General features: G+C 39.5%; 2 protein-coding genes across 3 annotated transcripts; both read left to right on the top strand.

The window, feature by feature from the left end:
- The first annotated feature begins 495 nt into the window (after positions 1-495).
- LOC139290012 (protein tyrosine phosphatase type IVA 3) lies at positions 496-2,270 on the top strand. 2 transcript variants are annotated; one of them, XM_070911700.1, is made up of 5 exons: positions 496-615; positions 706-798; positions 890-1,020; positions 1,459-1,533; positions 2,153-2,270. In XM_070911700.1, exons 1-5 carry the CDS (start codon positions 496-498, stop codon positions 2,268-2,270), a joined length of 537 nt encoding a protein of 178 aa, XP_070767801.1. The 2 variants fall into 2 exon arrangements, with proteins under 2 accessions (XP_070767801.1, XP_070767802.1); XM_070911701.1 differs by lacking the exon at positions 1,459-1,533 and having other exon boundaries at positions 517-615.
- Positions 2,271-4,498: 2,228 nt separating this feature from the next.
- Positions 4,499-16,761, top strand: zfat (zinc finger and AT hook domain containing). Its single transcript, XM_070911645.1, has 24 exons — positions 4,499-4,609; positions 5,575-5,733; positions 6,136-6,303; positions 6,798-6,926; positions 7,122-7,235; positions 7,593-7,715; positions 7,818-7,891; positions 8,735-8,823; positions 8,997-9,092; positions 9,430-9,578; positions 9,938-10,029; positions 10,215-10,363; positions 10,463-11,333; positions 12,009-12,135; positions 12,293-12,525; positions 12,645-12,765; positions 13,215-13,325; positions 14,375-14,548; positions 14,720-14,808; positions 14,969-15,107; positions 15,305-15,411; positions 15,598-15,685; positions 15,896-15,993; positions 16,077-16,761. Exons 1-24 carry the CDS (start codon positions 4,591-4,593, stop codon positions 16,269-16,271), a joined length of 3,714 nt encoding a protein of 1,237 aa, XP_070767746.1. The 5' UTR covers positions 4,499-4,590; the 3' UTR covers positions 16,272-16,761.
- Positions 16,762-17,871: the final 1,110 nt, after the last annotated feature.

Here is a 17,871-nt window from a genome sequence, read left to right on the forward strand (position 1 = left end):
AGGAGTCAAGCTCGTGGTGTGTGGGCAGGTTGTAATAAATAGGCCCTTTTTGCACAGCAGACATTTTGGGAAAATGGAAAAGCACAGGTGTTACTAATAACATTAACGATGGTGTGTCCCAGTAAGCCGTGACAGTGTGATGGTGAGCCAGCATGAATAATAATAGGATCCTGAAACCAAAGCAGCTAAATGGAATTCAGCCATCATTAATATGATTATTTTCACCTGTGCCTTTCCTACTGTGACATGTCAAAATGTCTTAGGTGAAAAAGGTGTCGAAGTCTCACTCTAGAAAACAGCAAAGTAAAACACATTTGAACTTGAGGTAACTAGTTAAAGATCTGCAAGACCTTATGGGGATTTCCCCCAACTTCAGGTGGTGTCATTTGTTTCGTTTTATGAGCAATGTTATGTACAGTAGATTTCTCCTTGACATTGGGCTTCTGTCTTCTAACGACTAACTGCTCCCACATAAAGGTCAGAGGTCATCCTTTGATGTCAAAGGTCACACTAGCCACCATGAACCGTCCAGCTCCAGTGGAACTGTGCCACAAGAACATGAGATTCCTTATCACACACAACCCCACAGACAGCACACTCAGCTCCTTCATAGAGGTAAGAAACGTGTGTGTTGATCCTGAAATAACTTAAACAACTTATAATATATAATATACATTTTTGAACTGAAATGATGTACTTTCCCAGGACCTGAAGCGCTTCGGTGCCACCACAGTTGTTCGAGTCTGTGATATCACCTACGATAAAACACCTTTGGAGAAAGACGGCATTAATGTGGTGGTGAGCACATACTAAACACACACACAACATTTACAATCAAACATAGTCATCTTATGACAAAGTACAGAGTGACAGAAGTATTTTCTTTCAGGATTGGCCGTTTGACGATGGAGCTCCGCCTCCCAGTAAGCTGGTGGATGATTGGTTGAGTCTGCTGAAGAAGAAGTTTCAGGAGGATCCAGGATGCTGCGTGGCTGTTCACTGTGTGGCTGGATTGGGGAGGTGAGAGAAAAAAAAAAGAAGCAAACTTCTTTGACACAGTTTGTGTCTGAACTGAATCCAAGAGAGAGAGACACACAGACACACACACACAAACAATCTGAAAAGTACTGAAATAAAAGACGTCTTCATGTTTCTGGTATAAACCTAGGTCAGACAAGTTGGATTACAGTCACACCATCATTTTGTAACTGTAAAAGATGATGCCTTTTTCTAGTTTTAGTGGCAATGACATTTCCACCCTGACAGATTCTGGCCTGCTCTGTTAGCAAAAGTGAGACAAAAACAGTTGCTGTAACTTGATCGTTCTATTTCTAAACAGCATTTCTGAAACTTTTTTAAGATGCAGATGACAGTTAACTGCTGTTATTTTTACTCAGACATCAGACTCAACAGACACAGACTTGACTTGTGTGTTTGTGTGTTCATGCATACATACAGGGCTCCTGTGCTGGTTGCTCTGGCTCTTATAGAGAGCGGGATGAAGTATGAAGATGCTATTCAACTCATCAGACAGTAAGTACATGTACATAATACATTTACACTTTACACCACAAATACAATTTATGCACTTGTGCTTTATTTGTCTTTTATTTTCCTCCTCTCTTCCTGTTAAAGCAGTTTAAATATATAGGAATAAAATAACACAGTAGAGTGCATTGAGGATTGTTAACTAGCTCTCAGGTTACTACTTAAATCCACTCTGTTCTTCTTTTGGTGCCATCCGGTGGTGATATCAAAGAAGACAATGTGGCAGACATCGACGCACCCTGATACTCTGCTGTAACATGTGCAGTGCCAATTGAAGAGCACATGCGAGTGCTAAATGAACAAAATGTTAGGGATCCTTTTTATTATATGCAAGAGATGAACCACGGCAAAGAAAAGAAAAAGCATCATGGATTTGCTCATGGAACATAATGAGTCTTATACCAGGATGAAAATACAGATGAAGTGATGAGATAGGGGGTTATTTCTTAGCACAATCCTGATCTGGATTGTACAATAAAAGTAATCAAAAAGATGTCTGTAATATGTTGCACAGTCAATGTATGTAGACATACTGAAAAGAGCATGTTGAGCTCTGATACCATTGACTTCCTCCACACACTGTTTGTCTTTGTGTGTGTTTCAGGAAGCGTCGTGGCGCTATCAACAGTAAACAGCTAACCTACCTGGAGAAATATCGATCCAAGCAGAGACTGCGCTTCAAAGACTCTCACGCAAACAAGAACAAATGTTGCACCATGTGAACACACACATCTTGTACCCTTCAACAAATGCTCTCAGGAATCCAACCATACAAGCCTTGTGTCACTGTAACAAACACTAAAATATATACGGGCTTTGTTAGCTCAAATGTACCCTGGGTTAGGGTTAGTAATGGTTTGTTATGATTTCTTGTCTTTAAAAGATAATTTTATTGGCATGTTTGCTTCATAATATAGCTAAATAAAAGCAAAAATCATGTAAAAAGTTATGTTTTATAGCTAATTGTTGAGGCATATCTGCTTTATAGTTCTGTAAAAGACACAAAGTTGGGTCAGGGATAATGTCTTGAGGTTTACGAATCACATTCTCAGCCAAACAAATCCATAGTATGCACCTGGGGACACCTGGACAGATTTGGTGTAGGACATTTATTATGACATATACCTGATATATTGGCTTTCAAAACCTCAAATCCTACCAGATATTCGGTGAAAATACCACTGAATGTTCATTATTTTGTACAGATTTTCAATATGTTTTAACTTCACCATAATCACGGTATGAAATAACTTGCAGTATTTCTGTGAGTGTTTCTTTGAGATTGTTATATGGCATGAAAAACCCTTGAGACACTTTTTAAACAATTTTTGTAGAATAAAACTTAAACACTGAAACACAGGAATAAAATCATCTTAGCAGCTCAGTGTTTTCACTGTAAACTAGTGTCTCTAAGTTGACCCTCTCTTGTACATTATTCCTGCTGGTGTCTGTTCTCAGTGTCACTGGATATAAAAGGGCTCTTCTGAAGCATTTTGATAAACATGAAGCCTTCATTTGGTTTTGACACAATCACTGTTTTAATAATACTTCCTTGTGCTCAAGTTATGTGTTTACATATCAGTGTGTGCATTATATTATTCTCTGTTTACTGACACCCACAGAAGGAAACATCTTGCAGCTGATTTCAAGCCAGTTTTAAAGTACATGTATGTATTATAAAATAAATAATGTTAATAAATCTAGAGTATTGATACATTACACATATTCTAAAATGACAGAGAGACGTAAACTAATTGTAAATAATATTAAATGAGGTATCTCTATTTATCACTTTTATTCTCCTAGAGGTCAGGGTGAACCATTCCTCCCATTCACTGACGACTAAAATGTGCAAAGAAAATTAGATCATTGCAGGTATTACAGATATATTTTTTTATGTTCCTGTGTCAGGGAGGAATGTTCATCTGATCAGCAGTTGATCACACTATTTCTCGTTTTTAAATTGAGATATTGGTCTAATCTTAGCACAGACATGGCTGTGCGTCATCACATCTTTTAGACTAGGTTACCGTGTCATATACATATTTTCTTGTGGGGTGGAGTTTACTTATCCATTTGCATTGTTTCTGAGTGATGCATGTCACCAACTGCTTCTGACACGTCTTTAATTTTTCATTCAAAATGTGTACAGTTTTTTTGCTGAAGATAGAGCATGCACTTTATATGTATTAGTAGGTTGCCTATGAGTCTCATAGTCTCTTCATAATCTATGTCATCTTCACCCTGAACTGATGCCCTGAACAACAAACTGTGAGAAAGAAATGAGAGCAGAGGGTGTAAAATTGAAGTAAAGAAAGAGTAGAGATTTAGAGAGGAAAGAGAATCTATCATCTTCATCTGAAAGTTTAACTTTTTTTTCAACACACAGGCTACAGTTTACTTTGGCTACCGTTTATATGAAGTGTGTGCGTGGGTTTCTTTGATTATGTGTGTGTGTTTGGTAGTCTTTAGCTAGTGTTACTCATTGGGGCTGGCCTGAGCTGAAACCTTTTTAATGTAAAAAAACAAATGCTGTAAATGTCTGTATGTCTGTAAATTCTTGCATTGTTTAATAAAGGTTTTGTCATTTGTCAAATGTCGTACTTAAATGGTTGTTTCTGCATCAAGCGTCGAGTGTGCACTCATAATAATTTCACTTGTGCTGACCATCTAACTATGAGTTTGCAAGTGCTTGATGGTGGTAATAACCACCTTGCACTGTAAGCCTTGTGGGAAAGAGGACTAAGGCCTCTTTAAAGGATAATTCAGCCTACTCAGGTCACCACCTAGTATGCTGTAATTCCCTTCTCCGCCGCAGTTCAATCCTCCCGCCACAGAGGGCGCTGCTCTGTAAACTCCAGTATCACTGGGCCTGTCCGCTTCCGCTAGTTGGAAGGACTTGTGTGGCAGATTCGACAGAAATTTCCACGTACGTGATGTAAAATTAGGCTCTAAATCCAAATTCAGCGATTATATTTAGTCATGTGATGCCTCAGATCCATCGATAAATTAATATTCTTTTGTTGTTTACACGCTGGAGACATGGATGGACAAAACGCAGGTAAGAATTGTGGCTAGTTTCAAGTCGAATATGTTTGTCGGGTCTTCATGTTAGTTTGGGCCAAATCAAAATAAACAAACGTGTTTAGTTTAAAACATGTGCATACACTGATTTTATTTTATGTTTTATGCACACTGTGAACATTATTTAGATATCTTTTTGTTTTGCAACAAAGGTAAAAGTTGTCTGCAGAGAGTTTGCTACTGAAGGCTCGTCACTTAACGTTACCCAACCTTAACGTTAGCCCTCAAGCTCAATGATGTGTCTGACCAGATTATAAATAATGAAAATTTGGAGACAAAAAAACAGTACACAACTGTGTGGACAAAAACAGATTATCGGCTTTCTTTAAAAAGGAAATACATGAACGAACATTCAAAAATAACGCTAGCTCTTATTTTCATTGATTCTTTCCATGTTAATCATGAGGGTGGTCAATTTCACCAAAAAAGAAAAGTAACATATCACTCGGGAAATAAGACAAACTCAAGATAACTGCATAGACTGAAGAATTATCCTATGCTATAAATGAGCATCTATGTAAATTACATCCACTTGTTGATATTGAATATCTAACTAATTGTGGATCAGAGCCTCCTTTGCTGTTAAATGTCTTTCTATCCAGAGAATGAGTATGAACAAGACTTCTGGCCAATTGAAGAATAATACCATTATGTCAATGAGCCCAAACAGCGTGTTCTGTTAGAGGTGGATTGAACAAACCAAAACTAACATACAATATGTTCTAAGTAATGTTTTCATTTATTTGTCTGTTTGGCACCTTAGATGAAATACATTCTGTCATGCCAAAGAAAGGCCAGTTTCCATGAGATGTTGCAGATGGGTGAAGGGTGGAGCATGGAATATCAGGATGAGGAAATGGGGTACAATGACTCCAAATAACAAAAGTTGCTCCCCTCTCTCTGCCTCTTGGTCTGCCACCTTTCTTCTCCCTGTCTCTCCAGCTGGTTCTGTGTTTATGTGTCGGCTGTGCAACCTCTTCTCTCACAATCGCTCTCACCTGCTGGCCCATTGCTCCCAGCTGCATCCCCAGCAGGAGCCTCTGGATGACATCATCATTGCACTGCAGCCCCTTGTAGGAGAGCCTGTGGAGACGCCGGCAGGTCAGATTAGCATGTCATTGCTAGGATTAGTATCACAAAATCATGTAAAATATATATTTCATAACAATTATCACTACATTCACTCATTGTACAAGGTAATTTACAGGATAATTAAAATGCAAAGCAAATACAAATGTGAACTATTGATAAAGAATGAAGAAAAATATGCACCATACTACACAGGAATATGTCACACTTAATTGTATTTTGGGGATAACAATGGAGTTCTAAGACACAAGACATAAGCTACAGTATATCAGGCTTTGGTTACACAGAAAACAAGTGTTTGTAGGTTAAGCTCATTGTTGATTTTGGTCTCTTAAGGGGATTTCTTAATAAAAATAAGGATGAAAAAGGAAAACCCTGTCTTATCTTCTTATCTGCTGTCTTGTTGGCCTACAGAGAACCCAGTGAAGAGAAAACGAGGACGACCGAAAGGCTCTACGAAGAAGACACGCACAGATTTGACACAGGGCAAGGCTGACTCCACCCATTCTCCAGAGGATAATGTGCAAAGAGAAGAAGAAGGGAAGAAGGAGGAGGGAGACAGTCAATGTAGCATAATAGAAGGTAGTCCTGTTGCCATTTATATAAATCCCATAATTCCTTCTTTTTCATGCAAAAGAAAGGATAAGTACCTTCTTCATGAGAGAAAATGCTTGCATAGAGTTTATATCCAATTCCATGTAACTTCATGTATAAAAGGCCAGTGATACTGACTTAACTTTGTTTTATTGTTTTCAAACTGACAAGTTTTACTCCAACTGTGAATATCACCTTGCTGTTTGAGTGACGATAGACACACAGTCCAACTGACATAAATGAGATATCGCACACTGTTTTATCTGCTCACAAATAGTACTGCCAGTATTTTGGGCAGCTGGCTCTTGCCTGGTTAGTAACCTAGCTTTGCTTAACGGTCACTAAGTTGTTGTGGAGACATTTTAGCCTCAAGAATGTTATTTTTTTCAAGAAAATAAGTTTTCCTTTGTGATTTTTCTAAATATGCTACACAAACTGTGTTTCCTGCACTCTGCAATCTGACGTTTGTTTTCTTCTGCTAGGCAAAAGCCATGACGGGATACTGGGGCTAGAATGTAGAAACTGTCATCGATCATTCAGCAACAGACGACAGATCCTCAAACACATCTGCCTGAAAGAAGAGGAGGAGGAGGAGGACGAAGAGGAGAATGGTGAGGAGTGAAATGAACCATCAATAGGAAAAGTAAATAGGGATGGCTCAAGGGACTATGTTTGAAATTACTTACTATAATTATACATTGTTAAAAACCTCTCTGTTAACTGCCGGTGTTTGGAAAAAGTACAGAAGAATAACATTTGCATTGGCAATTCAGGTGAATCTGTTTAATAGACATAATCATTTTCAGGTAGTGTCTGTGGTGGAGCAGGAGTTGAGGGTTCTGGGAGTTTGGATCCTGGGGGAGCAGAGCCAAACCAGACACAGCAAAACTCAGCAAGACCAGGACATGCGAGAGAAAAGGGTACGTTTAAGATCAGGACATGGTTTCTTTGAATTAATTCTTAATAGGAGAGACATCTTATTGCTGCTTAAAAATCACTACTAAATGTGATCTGTGATGGATTTACTGTATATCATATGAAAACAGAAAAGAAATTCTACTGAGAGTGTATGGGGTTAGTGGTGTGCCCTAACTATACTTTTGGAAGTGGTTAGGGTTAGGGTTAGGGTTAGGGTTAAAATGTCTACAGGTATTTAACCTGCATAAATACTCAGTGTTACGCTCCCTCAATAGAGCACTCCAGGATTTGTTTAAGTACGGTTCAGGTTTACTTTTATGACCCTAGTTGTCTGACCCTTTCTCGTTCTCTGCTTGTAGATGCGGGTAGCTTAAGACCCTCGAGGACCAACCGAAGCCGCATATCCAAAGAAGGAGGCCTAGCAACAGGAAACAAAAAGTCTGTCATCAGTGTTGTTCTGACAGAAGATGAAACACTTCCAGGTTAGTCTTAAAGAGCTTTTTTTGAGCTAGCTTTTTATGTTTTGGCTAACAACTGATGTAGAAAACATATTTATAAGTAAGATGTTACCTTTAATTCAACAGGTGTTTCTAAAATGGTTCCAGTAGAGGACAGTTCAGCAGAAACAGACTCTTCAGCCATCCAAGCTCAACCTCAGGTAAGTACAGGAATACACATATGACAAGCGGTTTTAACATTTAATAGCTAGACTGGATATATATTACAGATATTGCAGATTTTTCTCTTAAATATTGTAAATGTATATATTATATATATATATATATCGTTATTTGTACATACTTCTCATTTCTAAATGTATGCTACTTTTCTGCTCTTGAATGGAAGCACCTGTAACTGTGTAATTGCCCCTTGTGGATAAATAAAGTGTTTCTGATTCTGATTCTGATATCTGTAATTCAATTCTTCCTTGTCAGAAAGAACATTTCAGATATCCACAATGACATTCTTCCCAGGACAAAAGACATCACTCTTGCCATTCATGTGTGTTGAGCTTTCAATTTCAGATTTCCACAATTTTTGATATCAAGAATGAACATTCTGGATGTCTGCAATAGAATTCTTACTAGGAAAAACTCCCATTTCAGATATCTACAATCCAATTGTTACTAGTCATAATTTAAATTTCAGATATCCAAAATGAAAAACCATTCCAGATATCTATAATGTAATTCTGAATGTCCAAAATACATTGTGACTAGTAAAAATGGTATTGGCATGTGGATATCTGAAATGATCTTTCTGACTAGGAAGAATTAAATTACAGATATCTGCAATATATAAATTAAATTAAAACGGCTTGCCATACATTAATATGGCATTTTATTTCTAAAATGTACCTTGTTTTGGCATTTCAAATGTGTGATAAAATGTTGCAGTATGTGTTTTTCCATTTTTATTATCTGATATTTATTTTATAGGAATTGATCTGTGAATCCCAATATTATATGGGTTTATTTATTGAATTTTTCTGGGCCGTCAGCAGTCTGCAGTCTTCCAGAGTCCGTCACAAGACCTTGCAAGAGAAACCACTGCCAGCGAAGGTAACCCTAAAACAGATCAGCAGCCAAGGTAATATAATGGAAAATGTCCATCTCTCCTGTAATTCTTTGAATGTAAAACATAATTGATGGTTATGATAACAGATTGTTTGATATATAAAATCTGGCAATGAGAGTTTACTTATCAACTGCATGCATAAATAATGTTGTCAGCAGTCTGATCCCTTTGTTTTCCACTCCTAGTTCTGACCCGACCTCCACAACAACAACAACAACAGCAGCAGCAGCAGCAGCCAGCAGAGGCTTCCAGGAATATTCTATCAAGCAAGATGCTACCAAGTACTGTATGAATATTTTATTAAGTGTATTAACATTGATTTTGTTTTATAGATCATAAGATGTAGCTGAATGCTGCTGTGTGAACTACATGCTACACACTGCTGTAAATAAATCTGCTACTAAACTAACAGAAAATAGATGTTTGGCTATGTTTTCCCTATTTTTGAGGAGTTATCTAGTTTGTTTGCTTATTAGTAATGTTGTTATCTGTGCAGCCTAGAGCCAGTCGAAGAAATTCATCTATTTTATAAGCAATATCAACAACAACCTCCACTGCTACCATATAAACTACAATGATACTGCTCATACTGTAATTTTGTCACTCTCTGTCTCCCAGTTTACTTCAGAGCCAGTTGAAGATATTTGCCTGTGAGTTCTGTAATAAGATCTTTAAATTCAGACACTCACTGATCGCCCACCTCAGGACACACACCCAGGAGAAACCGTTCCAGTGTCCACACTGTGACTACGCATCAGCCATCAAAGGTAAATCCAGGCTCGCCGGCACACAGGAGAAACTGTTCTCGAGTCCCCACAGCAAATTGTTGTGTGTAGGATTTATTTTTTAGTTTGACTTCATGAGATAGTGTAACTTAAAGGTGCTGACAGGAGAGAGAGAGGGGGGGTTATGACGGTTCCCAGGTTATATGGTATGCATCTTTACCACCACATGCCCCTGTTTGTAAGATTTTATGTGATTATAGCATGTCTCAAATTATTCTGATGGTTCTGAAATCTGAAGTTTGTGTTTGCACAAAATGAAGCAAAGCCAATGAGAACGTGCAGTTAGAAACTATTTTAAATTCCTGTAAAAGCTGCCTACTTACTTGATTTTCTCTTCAAAGCCAACCTGAATGTTCACCTGAGGAAGCACACAGGAGAGAAGTTCAGCTGTCAGCACTGTCCTTTCAACTGCCTCAGCCCAGGACACCTCAAGGTGTTTATTACTTTATTACTGTTAATGATATTATTAGTAGGACTGTTTCTTTAGTATAAATAGTATGAAAGAATGTATAACATGTAAGCTTCAAGACACTATGTGAATACTGCAATACAGCAGTCCACTGACTTTTAGGATAAATCTCACTGTGACGGTGCGATTGTGTGTTTCTGGTGATGCAGGTCCACATAGAGCGAGTCCATTTGAAGGTGAAGCAGCACTGCAGCTTCTGTGAGAAAAAGTACTCAGATGTGAAGAATTTGCTGAAACACATGGAGAAACGACATAACTTGAAAGACCCTGCTGTCCACCAGAGTTACCAGCAACTCAGGTTTGATGGACATAATCATAATTTTCCCTTCCCTTCTACCTGTTTAACCCTAACAACCATCCGACACACCTGCCCTTCTACTCTGTTTGTCTTTTCTAGGTTAAAGACTCGTCAGGGCCTCAGGCAGCTCCTCTACCACTGTCCCACATGTAACCGGCGCTTTAAGAACCAGCTCGAGCGGGAGCGCCACCTGTTGGTTCACGGCCCCCAGCGCCCCTTCGCCTGCCTCCTCTGTGACCATGCTGCAACCAAGATGGCCGCCCTCGGCGCTCACGTCAGGAAACACCTCTTCCTGTACGTGTGCTGTGTGTGTGACGGGAAGTTTGTCAGCTCTCAGAGACTGAAGAGTCACCTGAACGAGTCCCACCCTGAGCTGGACCAGGAGCAGGCCTTCACCGACTGCATCAACAACAGCTACTATCTGATACAGGCTGGAGGAGGCATGTCGGGGGACGAGGAGAGGGAAGATACAGTGGAAGGGATGAAGGAAGAGCATGGGTTAGAGCGGGAGGGTGAAGATGAGAGGACGAGAGAAGAGGAGGGTAGCAGAAATGGTATTGAAGGGGAAGAGTGGCGAGATGGGGAAGGAGGGCAGCTGGAAGTAGCAGTGACTGAAGAGAAGGAGGTAGAACTAGCTAAATTTGAGGGTGAAAGTGCAGAAGAAGTGCAGGTGATAGAAGAAGAGACGGGGAAAGACAGAGAATTAGAAAACGGAGGTGCACAGGAAGGTTCCCAAGAAGTGCTCCATCAAACGATTTCTATGGAAACCACAGCTCCCTCTGACAGACAGGAAGAAGCAACAGCTGGGGAGAAGTCACAGGACAACACGGCAGACTCAGGCTGCCCTGCAGACAATACTCAAGAAAACACACACCCAGCTGATGAGAACACACATGCAGCCAAACACACACACACATCTTTGTCACCAGCACCTCCAGGGGTCGACAGACAAACAACCCCACAATCAGAGGTAAATTCATTACATGTACTTGAGAGGGACAATAGTGTCAGATAGGACGGCAACTAAAGATTATTTTCATAACTGATATATCTGCCAATTATTTTCTCGTTTAATCATTGGCCTATGAAGCATCAGATAAAAATGCCCATCACTGTTTTATAGAGCCCATGATGATGTCATCAAGTGTCTTAGTTTGTCTGACCAACAAAACCCAGAAACATTTATTTTAATGTTTCGATGAGGAAAAGCAGAATATTGTCACATTTAAGAAGCTGAAACAAGACAATATCGGGATTTATGTTGGAAAAAATAACTCAAAATAGTTGCTGATTAATTGTCTGTCAATTGACTAATCAATTAATTGAATAATTGTTTCGGCTTTAATGTCAGCACAACATTTTCCAGTGGAAGCAAATAATTAGACCCTCTGTGATCTATTACATTACTTTTATTTTGACATCAGCAGGATTTCACTCCAAAGATTATGACTCAGTGACTATTAATGTAATTATTTAATTAATTAGACTACATATCGCTTAATTAATTAATTAATTTATATGTCTGACATACATAACTAAATTGAGCAGGAATTCGACTTCTCACCATATTTTAATCTCCTGAGGTAGACTTTCACCTCCTCAGCGTTGTTCTTGGCAGTCTGACTAGTTCTTTGTTTTCTGGTAGGTGTCGGAGGTTTTCCATCAGAGTGCGTTCCAGCAGGTGTTCTCGTCTCTTCAGAAGACTCAACTTAATATGGAGTCTTTCCAACGGCTCAGGAAAATTTACGGAGACCTGGAATGTCAATACTGTGGTGAGATGATGGAACCCCCTTGAGTAGCCTGGTATTGTTTTGTACTGTTACTTTATTTATTTATATTTAATTTTACTTTATATTACATATTATTATTACTTTGTCTTTGCTCTATCTTGCTTGAGTGTTGAATCACGTTTTATTTTCTGCTGCACAGGTAAACTGTTCTGGTACAAAGTCCACTATAACGTCCATGTGCGCACACACACCAAGGAGCACTCGCATTACTGCTCAAAGTGCAGCTACTCGTCCATCACCAAAAGCTCTTTAAAGCGGCACCAGATCCAGAAGCACAGCGGCTTGCTGCTGCCTTGTTCCAATCCTGGCTGTAAATACACCACACCTGACAAATACAAGCTTCAAGCCCATTTGAGGACGCACCAGGAACAGGTAACCAGCATTCACTCGACTGGAAAAATAACTCCTTCAAAACACTGGCTCTTGGTTTCTCTTGCTGAGGTTTGTCAGATCTTTTTATGTTTTTGTCTTGCGTTTTTTTTTTTTTACAGAGGAAGAGTGCGACTTGTCATGTCTGCCAGCACAGCTATCCAGAGCACAAACTAAAACACCACATCAAAACAGCCCACCCTGGTAAAGAACACACAAATATATCTACTGACATAGATAAAACACACACACACACACACACACACACACACACACACACACACACACACACTACCTGTTAATATTTTTTCTTTAAACACAATTTCAGACCTGCCCTTTAAGTCAGTGTGAGTTTTAGAATTTGTCTCCACTCTGCCAAAATTCAAACTCTTGGCTAAAACATTTGAAGTTGGCACGTTTCTGCTAATTTTACAGCATGACATCCCCTTGTTAAGATTTTAGGTGTCTCATTGTGATGAGAAATTGTATAAGGCAATCTTGTATATTACATTATGGCCAAGCACTTTTTATTTGTAGCTGTGGATAAATAGCTAGTCACATATCCAAGTTCAAGAAAATTTCCAAGGTTGCGATTTCATTTTGTGTGTTTATGTGTGTGTGTGTGTGTGTGTGTGTGTGTGTGTGTGTGTGTGTGTGTGTGTGTGTGTGTGTGTGTGTGCCAGACGCACCACCTGTACAGGGTAAAGGACTAATGGTGCAGCGTGCAGAGAAGTGCCCCTACTGTGACTCCTACTTCCTAAAGAACAGCAGTGACTTTCAGCGGCACATCTGGGCCCACCAAGGTGTATATTTCTCTCCCTTTAACATAGACAAACACATTCACACACAGCGAGTGTGCAGAAACACTCTGGGACCGTCAGTGTCCATGCACAGTATTGATGACTATGTGATCTGAGCTTCCATCTGTCTCTCCACCTCCTGGCTTCCCTCCAGGAGGATGGACTAGACTGAACACACACAGCAGACGTTGTGGAAGGAAATTAAACTGTTGGTCAAGTTACACAAACAAACAAAATCGTCTGGCATTATCTCAAAGATGAAAAATCTGGCAATGAAGATTGGCAGTTGTGAGACATGCTGTTTTTTTCATTTTTAAGGGCTGTTTATCTCTTGCAAAGGTCTCTTGGTCGTGTGTGACTTTTGCTCTGCTATATGTTTGTTTATCTAATCTAATTAATCTAATGAGTAATGAGAGACTGTACGGCTAATTAATATATGTTTGTTCTGCTGAAATAGTTTAATACATAAACCTTGTCTACTTTAGCTGTAATGTTCTGCTCCTCTTCCCCGTGGTCCCTGCATTAGCACTCACTCACCTTGATAAGCTGTTTACTTTGTAGTTACATCTGTCCTGAGGTAGCTAGCAGACAGGAATACAGCACAGGTGTTGATGAAGGTCTCTGTGAATACAGCCAGTTTACCAAAAAAAAAAACCCTGCAATGCATATGCTCATTGCGTTTTTCAGCAGGTTTATCTGGCTCTGTCCTTGTCACTGTCCTTGTCCACAGGATTGTCAGTCCAGTTTTCTCCTGCCTGCATCCATACAACTAAAAAGCCAGTGTATGCAGATATAACTCTTAGGTGGTGGACTCAAAACATCCTTTAAAAGGTCTGCCTCTCAAGTACCGTCATTCAACACAGTGCACGTTATTAAGTTTGAGTTGAGCCTTCAAGAAACCACTGTAATCCAACACCTCACCAAATACCATCTCGTTTCTTCACACTTTTATATCCCTTTACTCCAAAACAAGTCTTTTTGTTTTTTAGCATATTGTTGCTGTCCGCTGGTTTTTAAGTGTGTGTTTTGTATGCGTGTGTCCATGTGTGCAGGTTTGAAGCCATATGTCTGCAGTGTGTGTGACTATGCAGGCCGCAGTAGGAGTAACCTGAAGACTCATATGAACCGACACAACACAGAGAGACGTCACCTCTGCGATCTGTGTGGCAAAAAGTTCAAATCTAAAGTCACGCTGAAAAGCCACAGACTGAGCCACAGCGATGAAGGTACACACACTCTGCTCTGTCCCTGACGATGCTTTTTGTAATGCCATTGTTGTCACTAATTTACTGGTTATTTATTATTTGACTTTTTATTATTACCCATGTTAGAATTGATTCATGTATGACACAAGTATTCTGCTAGAATATAAGAGCAAATATTTTGTGTTTGTTCAGGGAAACGGTTTCAATGTTCCGAGTGTGACTTCACCTCAGTCTCCAAACCTTCTTTGCTCAGACACATGGAGCAACACGCTGAGTTTAAGGTCAGAATACAAACACAGACAGACACATACACATACATCTTATAGCCCCAGTATGTAGACATACCCTTATACTGTGCTATATCTGTGTGAATGGTAAAATAGGAAATAGGAAGAAATTGCCTAAAAACCTAATTCATCTCCTGTGTTTTTGTCTATGTAGCCATTTCGTTGTGCCCACTGCCACTACTCCTGTAACATCGCTGGTCCTCTGAAGCGACACTACAACATGAAACACCCAGACCAGAAATATCAGAATGCCGGACCTGGACAGCCTAACCCTGATGCTCTGAAACAGCAAGGTCTGATCTCTGCTCCTCTCATACTGCCTTCCATGTTCTTTAAAATAACTGTAGCATTAATGACATGTTTTGCCAATGTAAGTGTAGTAACTGGAAGTAAAGTTAGTGTTGGACAAAATTAAACATGTGGATTTTGTATAGAACAAAAAGTGTGTTCAGCGTAACCCAACATAGCTTTTGTGTGTGCCTGTGTTCAGGTGGTATGAAGTGTCCTGAATGTGAATTTGTTTATGGCACCAAGTGGGAGCTGAACCGCCACCTGAAGAGCAAACACAGCCTAAAAGTGGTGGAAGGCACCTGGGAGGTAAACAGTATACACATACACAGACTAGATACAGTGAAAACGGGCATTAGGTTATTTTTAGTCCTGCTAGCAGCGCGGATCTAGGGATGGATATGTTAGCATATAGTATAAGTATCAATCGTTATTATTCGTCAAGGCCAGTATTTTCAGGATAATACAATCTCTGCCATATGTATAAATATACAGGTGGGGGAGGCAGTAGAGGCCCATTGTGTTCCTGTGGAGGATGAAGAGCAGCTGACAGAAGCACCTGTAGCAGCCCTGCAGGACCACGGTAACAACAGCAACAGTGAAAAACATACAGTAGATACATATAGTAGACTCAGACAAACCACAAGACACCTTTTTAAATTTTACCTCCACATTTTACTTCCCCACAGCTAGGGGAAGTGCTGCTCATGACTATTCCTGTTTATGTTTCGTTATTAAAGTGCTTTAGCGTTCATACTATGTAACACAATAAATGTGTTTCTTTTGTGTTCAGTTAATATCCAGCAGATCACCGAATTTAGTTCAGAGACTCACGACGCCGTCACCTCCATGGTCGCCATGGCTCCAGGCACCGTTACCGTCGTACAACAGGTAAACAGCAACACATCGCTTACTCAAGAAATCATGAGTGGTGACGACAAAGTGTTAAAGTTGAGTTGTGTCTGAAGTTGCAGGTGGCTGATGAGCAGGAAGTCGGTAACTGCAGCAACCAGCTGATGGTGGTGAACGCAGAGGGGGGTCTCACTGGTAACCAGGTGATGGTGGTAGAGGAGGCACACGGCCTGGAGGCTCTGACGGTCCTCACTCAGGGTGAAAACACTCACCACTATATCGTCTATGTCCAGGAACACACTGTGGAAATCAACTAGTAATGCTAGTGTTTCAACTTAAGACTGTTGGGTCCATCAGTGTTGAGGGTAGAGCTGCAATGATTAATCGATTATTCAATCGAAAGAAAATTACTTTTGATATTTGATGAATAGTTTCAGTAATTATTCAAGCAAAAATGTAAAACGTTTTCTGGTTCCTGCTTCTTAAATGTGAGGATTGGCTGCTTTCTTTGTGTTTATGATAGTAAAAGAAGACTCTGGGTTTTGGACTGTTGGTTAGACAACAGTTAGACTAAAAGATTCATCGATTAATTGTGACAATAATTGGCAGATGAATCGATAATGAAAAGGATCGTTAGTTGAATAGGAATAGATCAGTTTACAAACATGAAATTAACCAATAAGCAATAAATATAGATTTATATTTCAGTCACTTGGTAATTATGAAAGCAATGCAAGTGCAATACTTGGTTGTGTGATTGTGTGACATATTTTGTATTTACAAAGTATATTTAAATAAAATCCCTGTCCTGCACTGCTTGATGTACTGGAGTGGCTTAATTTTCGACAAAACAAATCTGCAAATTGTTGATTTGAGTTCCGTTGTTGCTCAAAATGTTTTGTCATGAAACACTTTTGCTATCAAACATTCTGTAAAGTTTGTTATGGTCTTCACACACTTTTGACATGTGTGGCTATATAATATGAGATAAAACAACATGTATCACAAAATATTCTTTTTTTCTGGAAGTAAATTAAGATTAGTATAGCAAAAAGTGCTATACTAGAGAAAGAACATCTTGAATAAAATTAAAGAGGAAAAGACATTGCACTTGGAGGAGCAACACCTTGCATCATGATCTCAGTATAGTGGTTTCTCTTTCACTTTGTAGCTTGGAAACAGACATCACAATGTCGATGATATAAGACTCTACTGCACAAGTTGATACAATATGAACATCCACTCTATAGACACTGCAGAAAGTCTGGAAAAGAGGTCAGATGCCACATTGACAATCAATAAGAAGCTTTCTGAGCATAGAACGGAGACATGTTTTTTGAAGTTTTGAAAACCATATACAATACATATATATGTTATGAATACAGTATGTTTACACATTACTTATATTTGTGGTTAAATCTATGATGATCTGGATATGGTTATGGTGTAGCTGGACTGTAACTAGTCTTCACTGCCATTACCAACAGCCAAGAAAGCTTCTTTAAGCCAAACTGAATCTGATCTCTATCAGATATGACAGATGTGTTACCAATACAGTGTTAGTTACACCAAAATAAACTAATGTGTCACAGCCATAATCATAACAACCAAAGCAGCCACAATCACAGCAGCAACAGCCAAATCTCTGTCATCCCATAGCTATAGTCATAATCACAGCTGCTGTGCAGCCTGTCTCAATCAGCCTCAGCAGAAGTCAATGAGAGAGCTGGTACACGAGCTGAGCTGAAGATGAGCCCACTGTCTACTGCATAATACACAGTACTGTATCATAATACAGCTGGTAGTTCAGTCTCAGTCCAGAAGGTGGCGACGACGCGCTTTGTGGTCTGTTGCCAACTCCGACACGTTGTACAGATCACAGAAGAAGAAGAAGAAGCGGTGGGAAATTTGACAGTG

This window comes from Enoplosus armatus, chromosome 9, assembly GCF_043641665.1.
Source record: "Enoplosus armatus isolate fEnoArm2 chromosome 9, fEnoArm2.hap1, whole genome shotgun sequence".
Lineage (NCBI taxonomy): Eukaryota > Metazoa > Chordata > Actinopteri > Centrarchiformes > Enoplosidae > Enoplosus > Enoplosus armatus.

What these genes read in the sequence shown, in the direction of transcription:
- zfat (XM_070911645.1), top strand. An exon ending in CAGAGTTACCAGCAACTCAG is followed by an intron (nt 10,364 to 10,462) that starts GTTTGATGGACA and finishes TGTCTTTTCTAG; the next exon opens with GTTAAAGACTCGTCAGGGCC. An exon ending in TGATGCTCTGAAACAGCAAG is followed by an intron (nt 15,108 to 15,304) that starts GTCTGATCTCTG and finishes GCCTGTGTTCAG; the next exon opens with GTGGTATGAAGTGTCCTGAA.
- LOC139290012 (XM_070911700.1), top strand. Translation starts at nt 496, where the DNA reads ATGTCAAAGGTCACACTAGCCACCATGAACCGTCCAGCTCCAGTGGAA. An exon ending in CACTCAGCTCCTTCATAGAG is followed by an intron (nt 616 to 705) that starts GTAAGAAACGTG and finishes GTACTTTCCCAG; the next exon opens with GACCTGAAGCGCTTCGGTGC. An exon ending in GCTATTCAACTCATCAGACA is followed by an intron (nt 1,534 to 2,152) that starts GTAAGTACATGT and finishes TGTGTGTTTCAG; the next exon opens with GAAGCGTCGTGGCGCTATCA.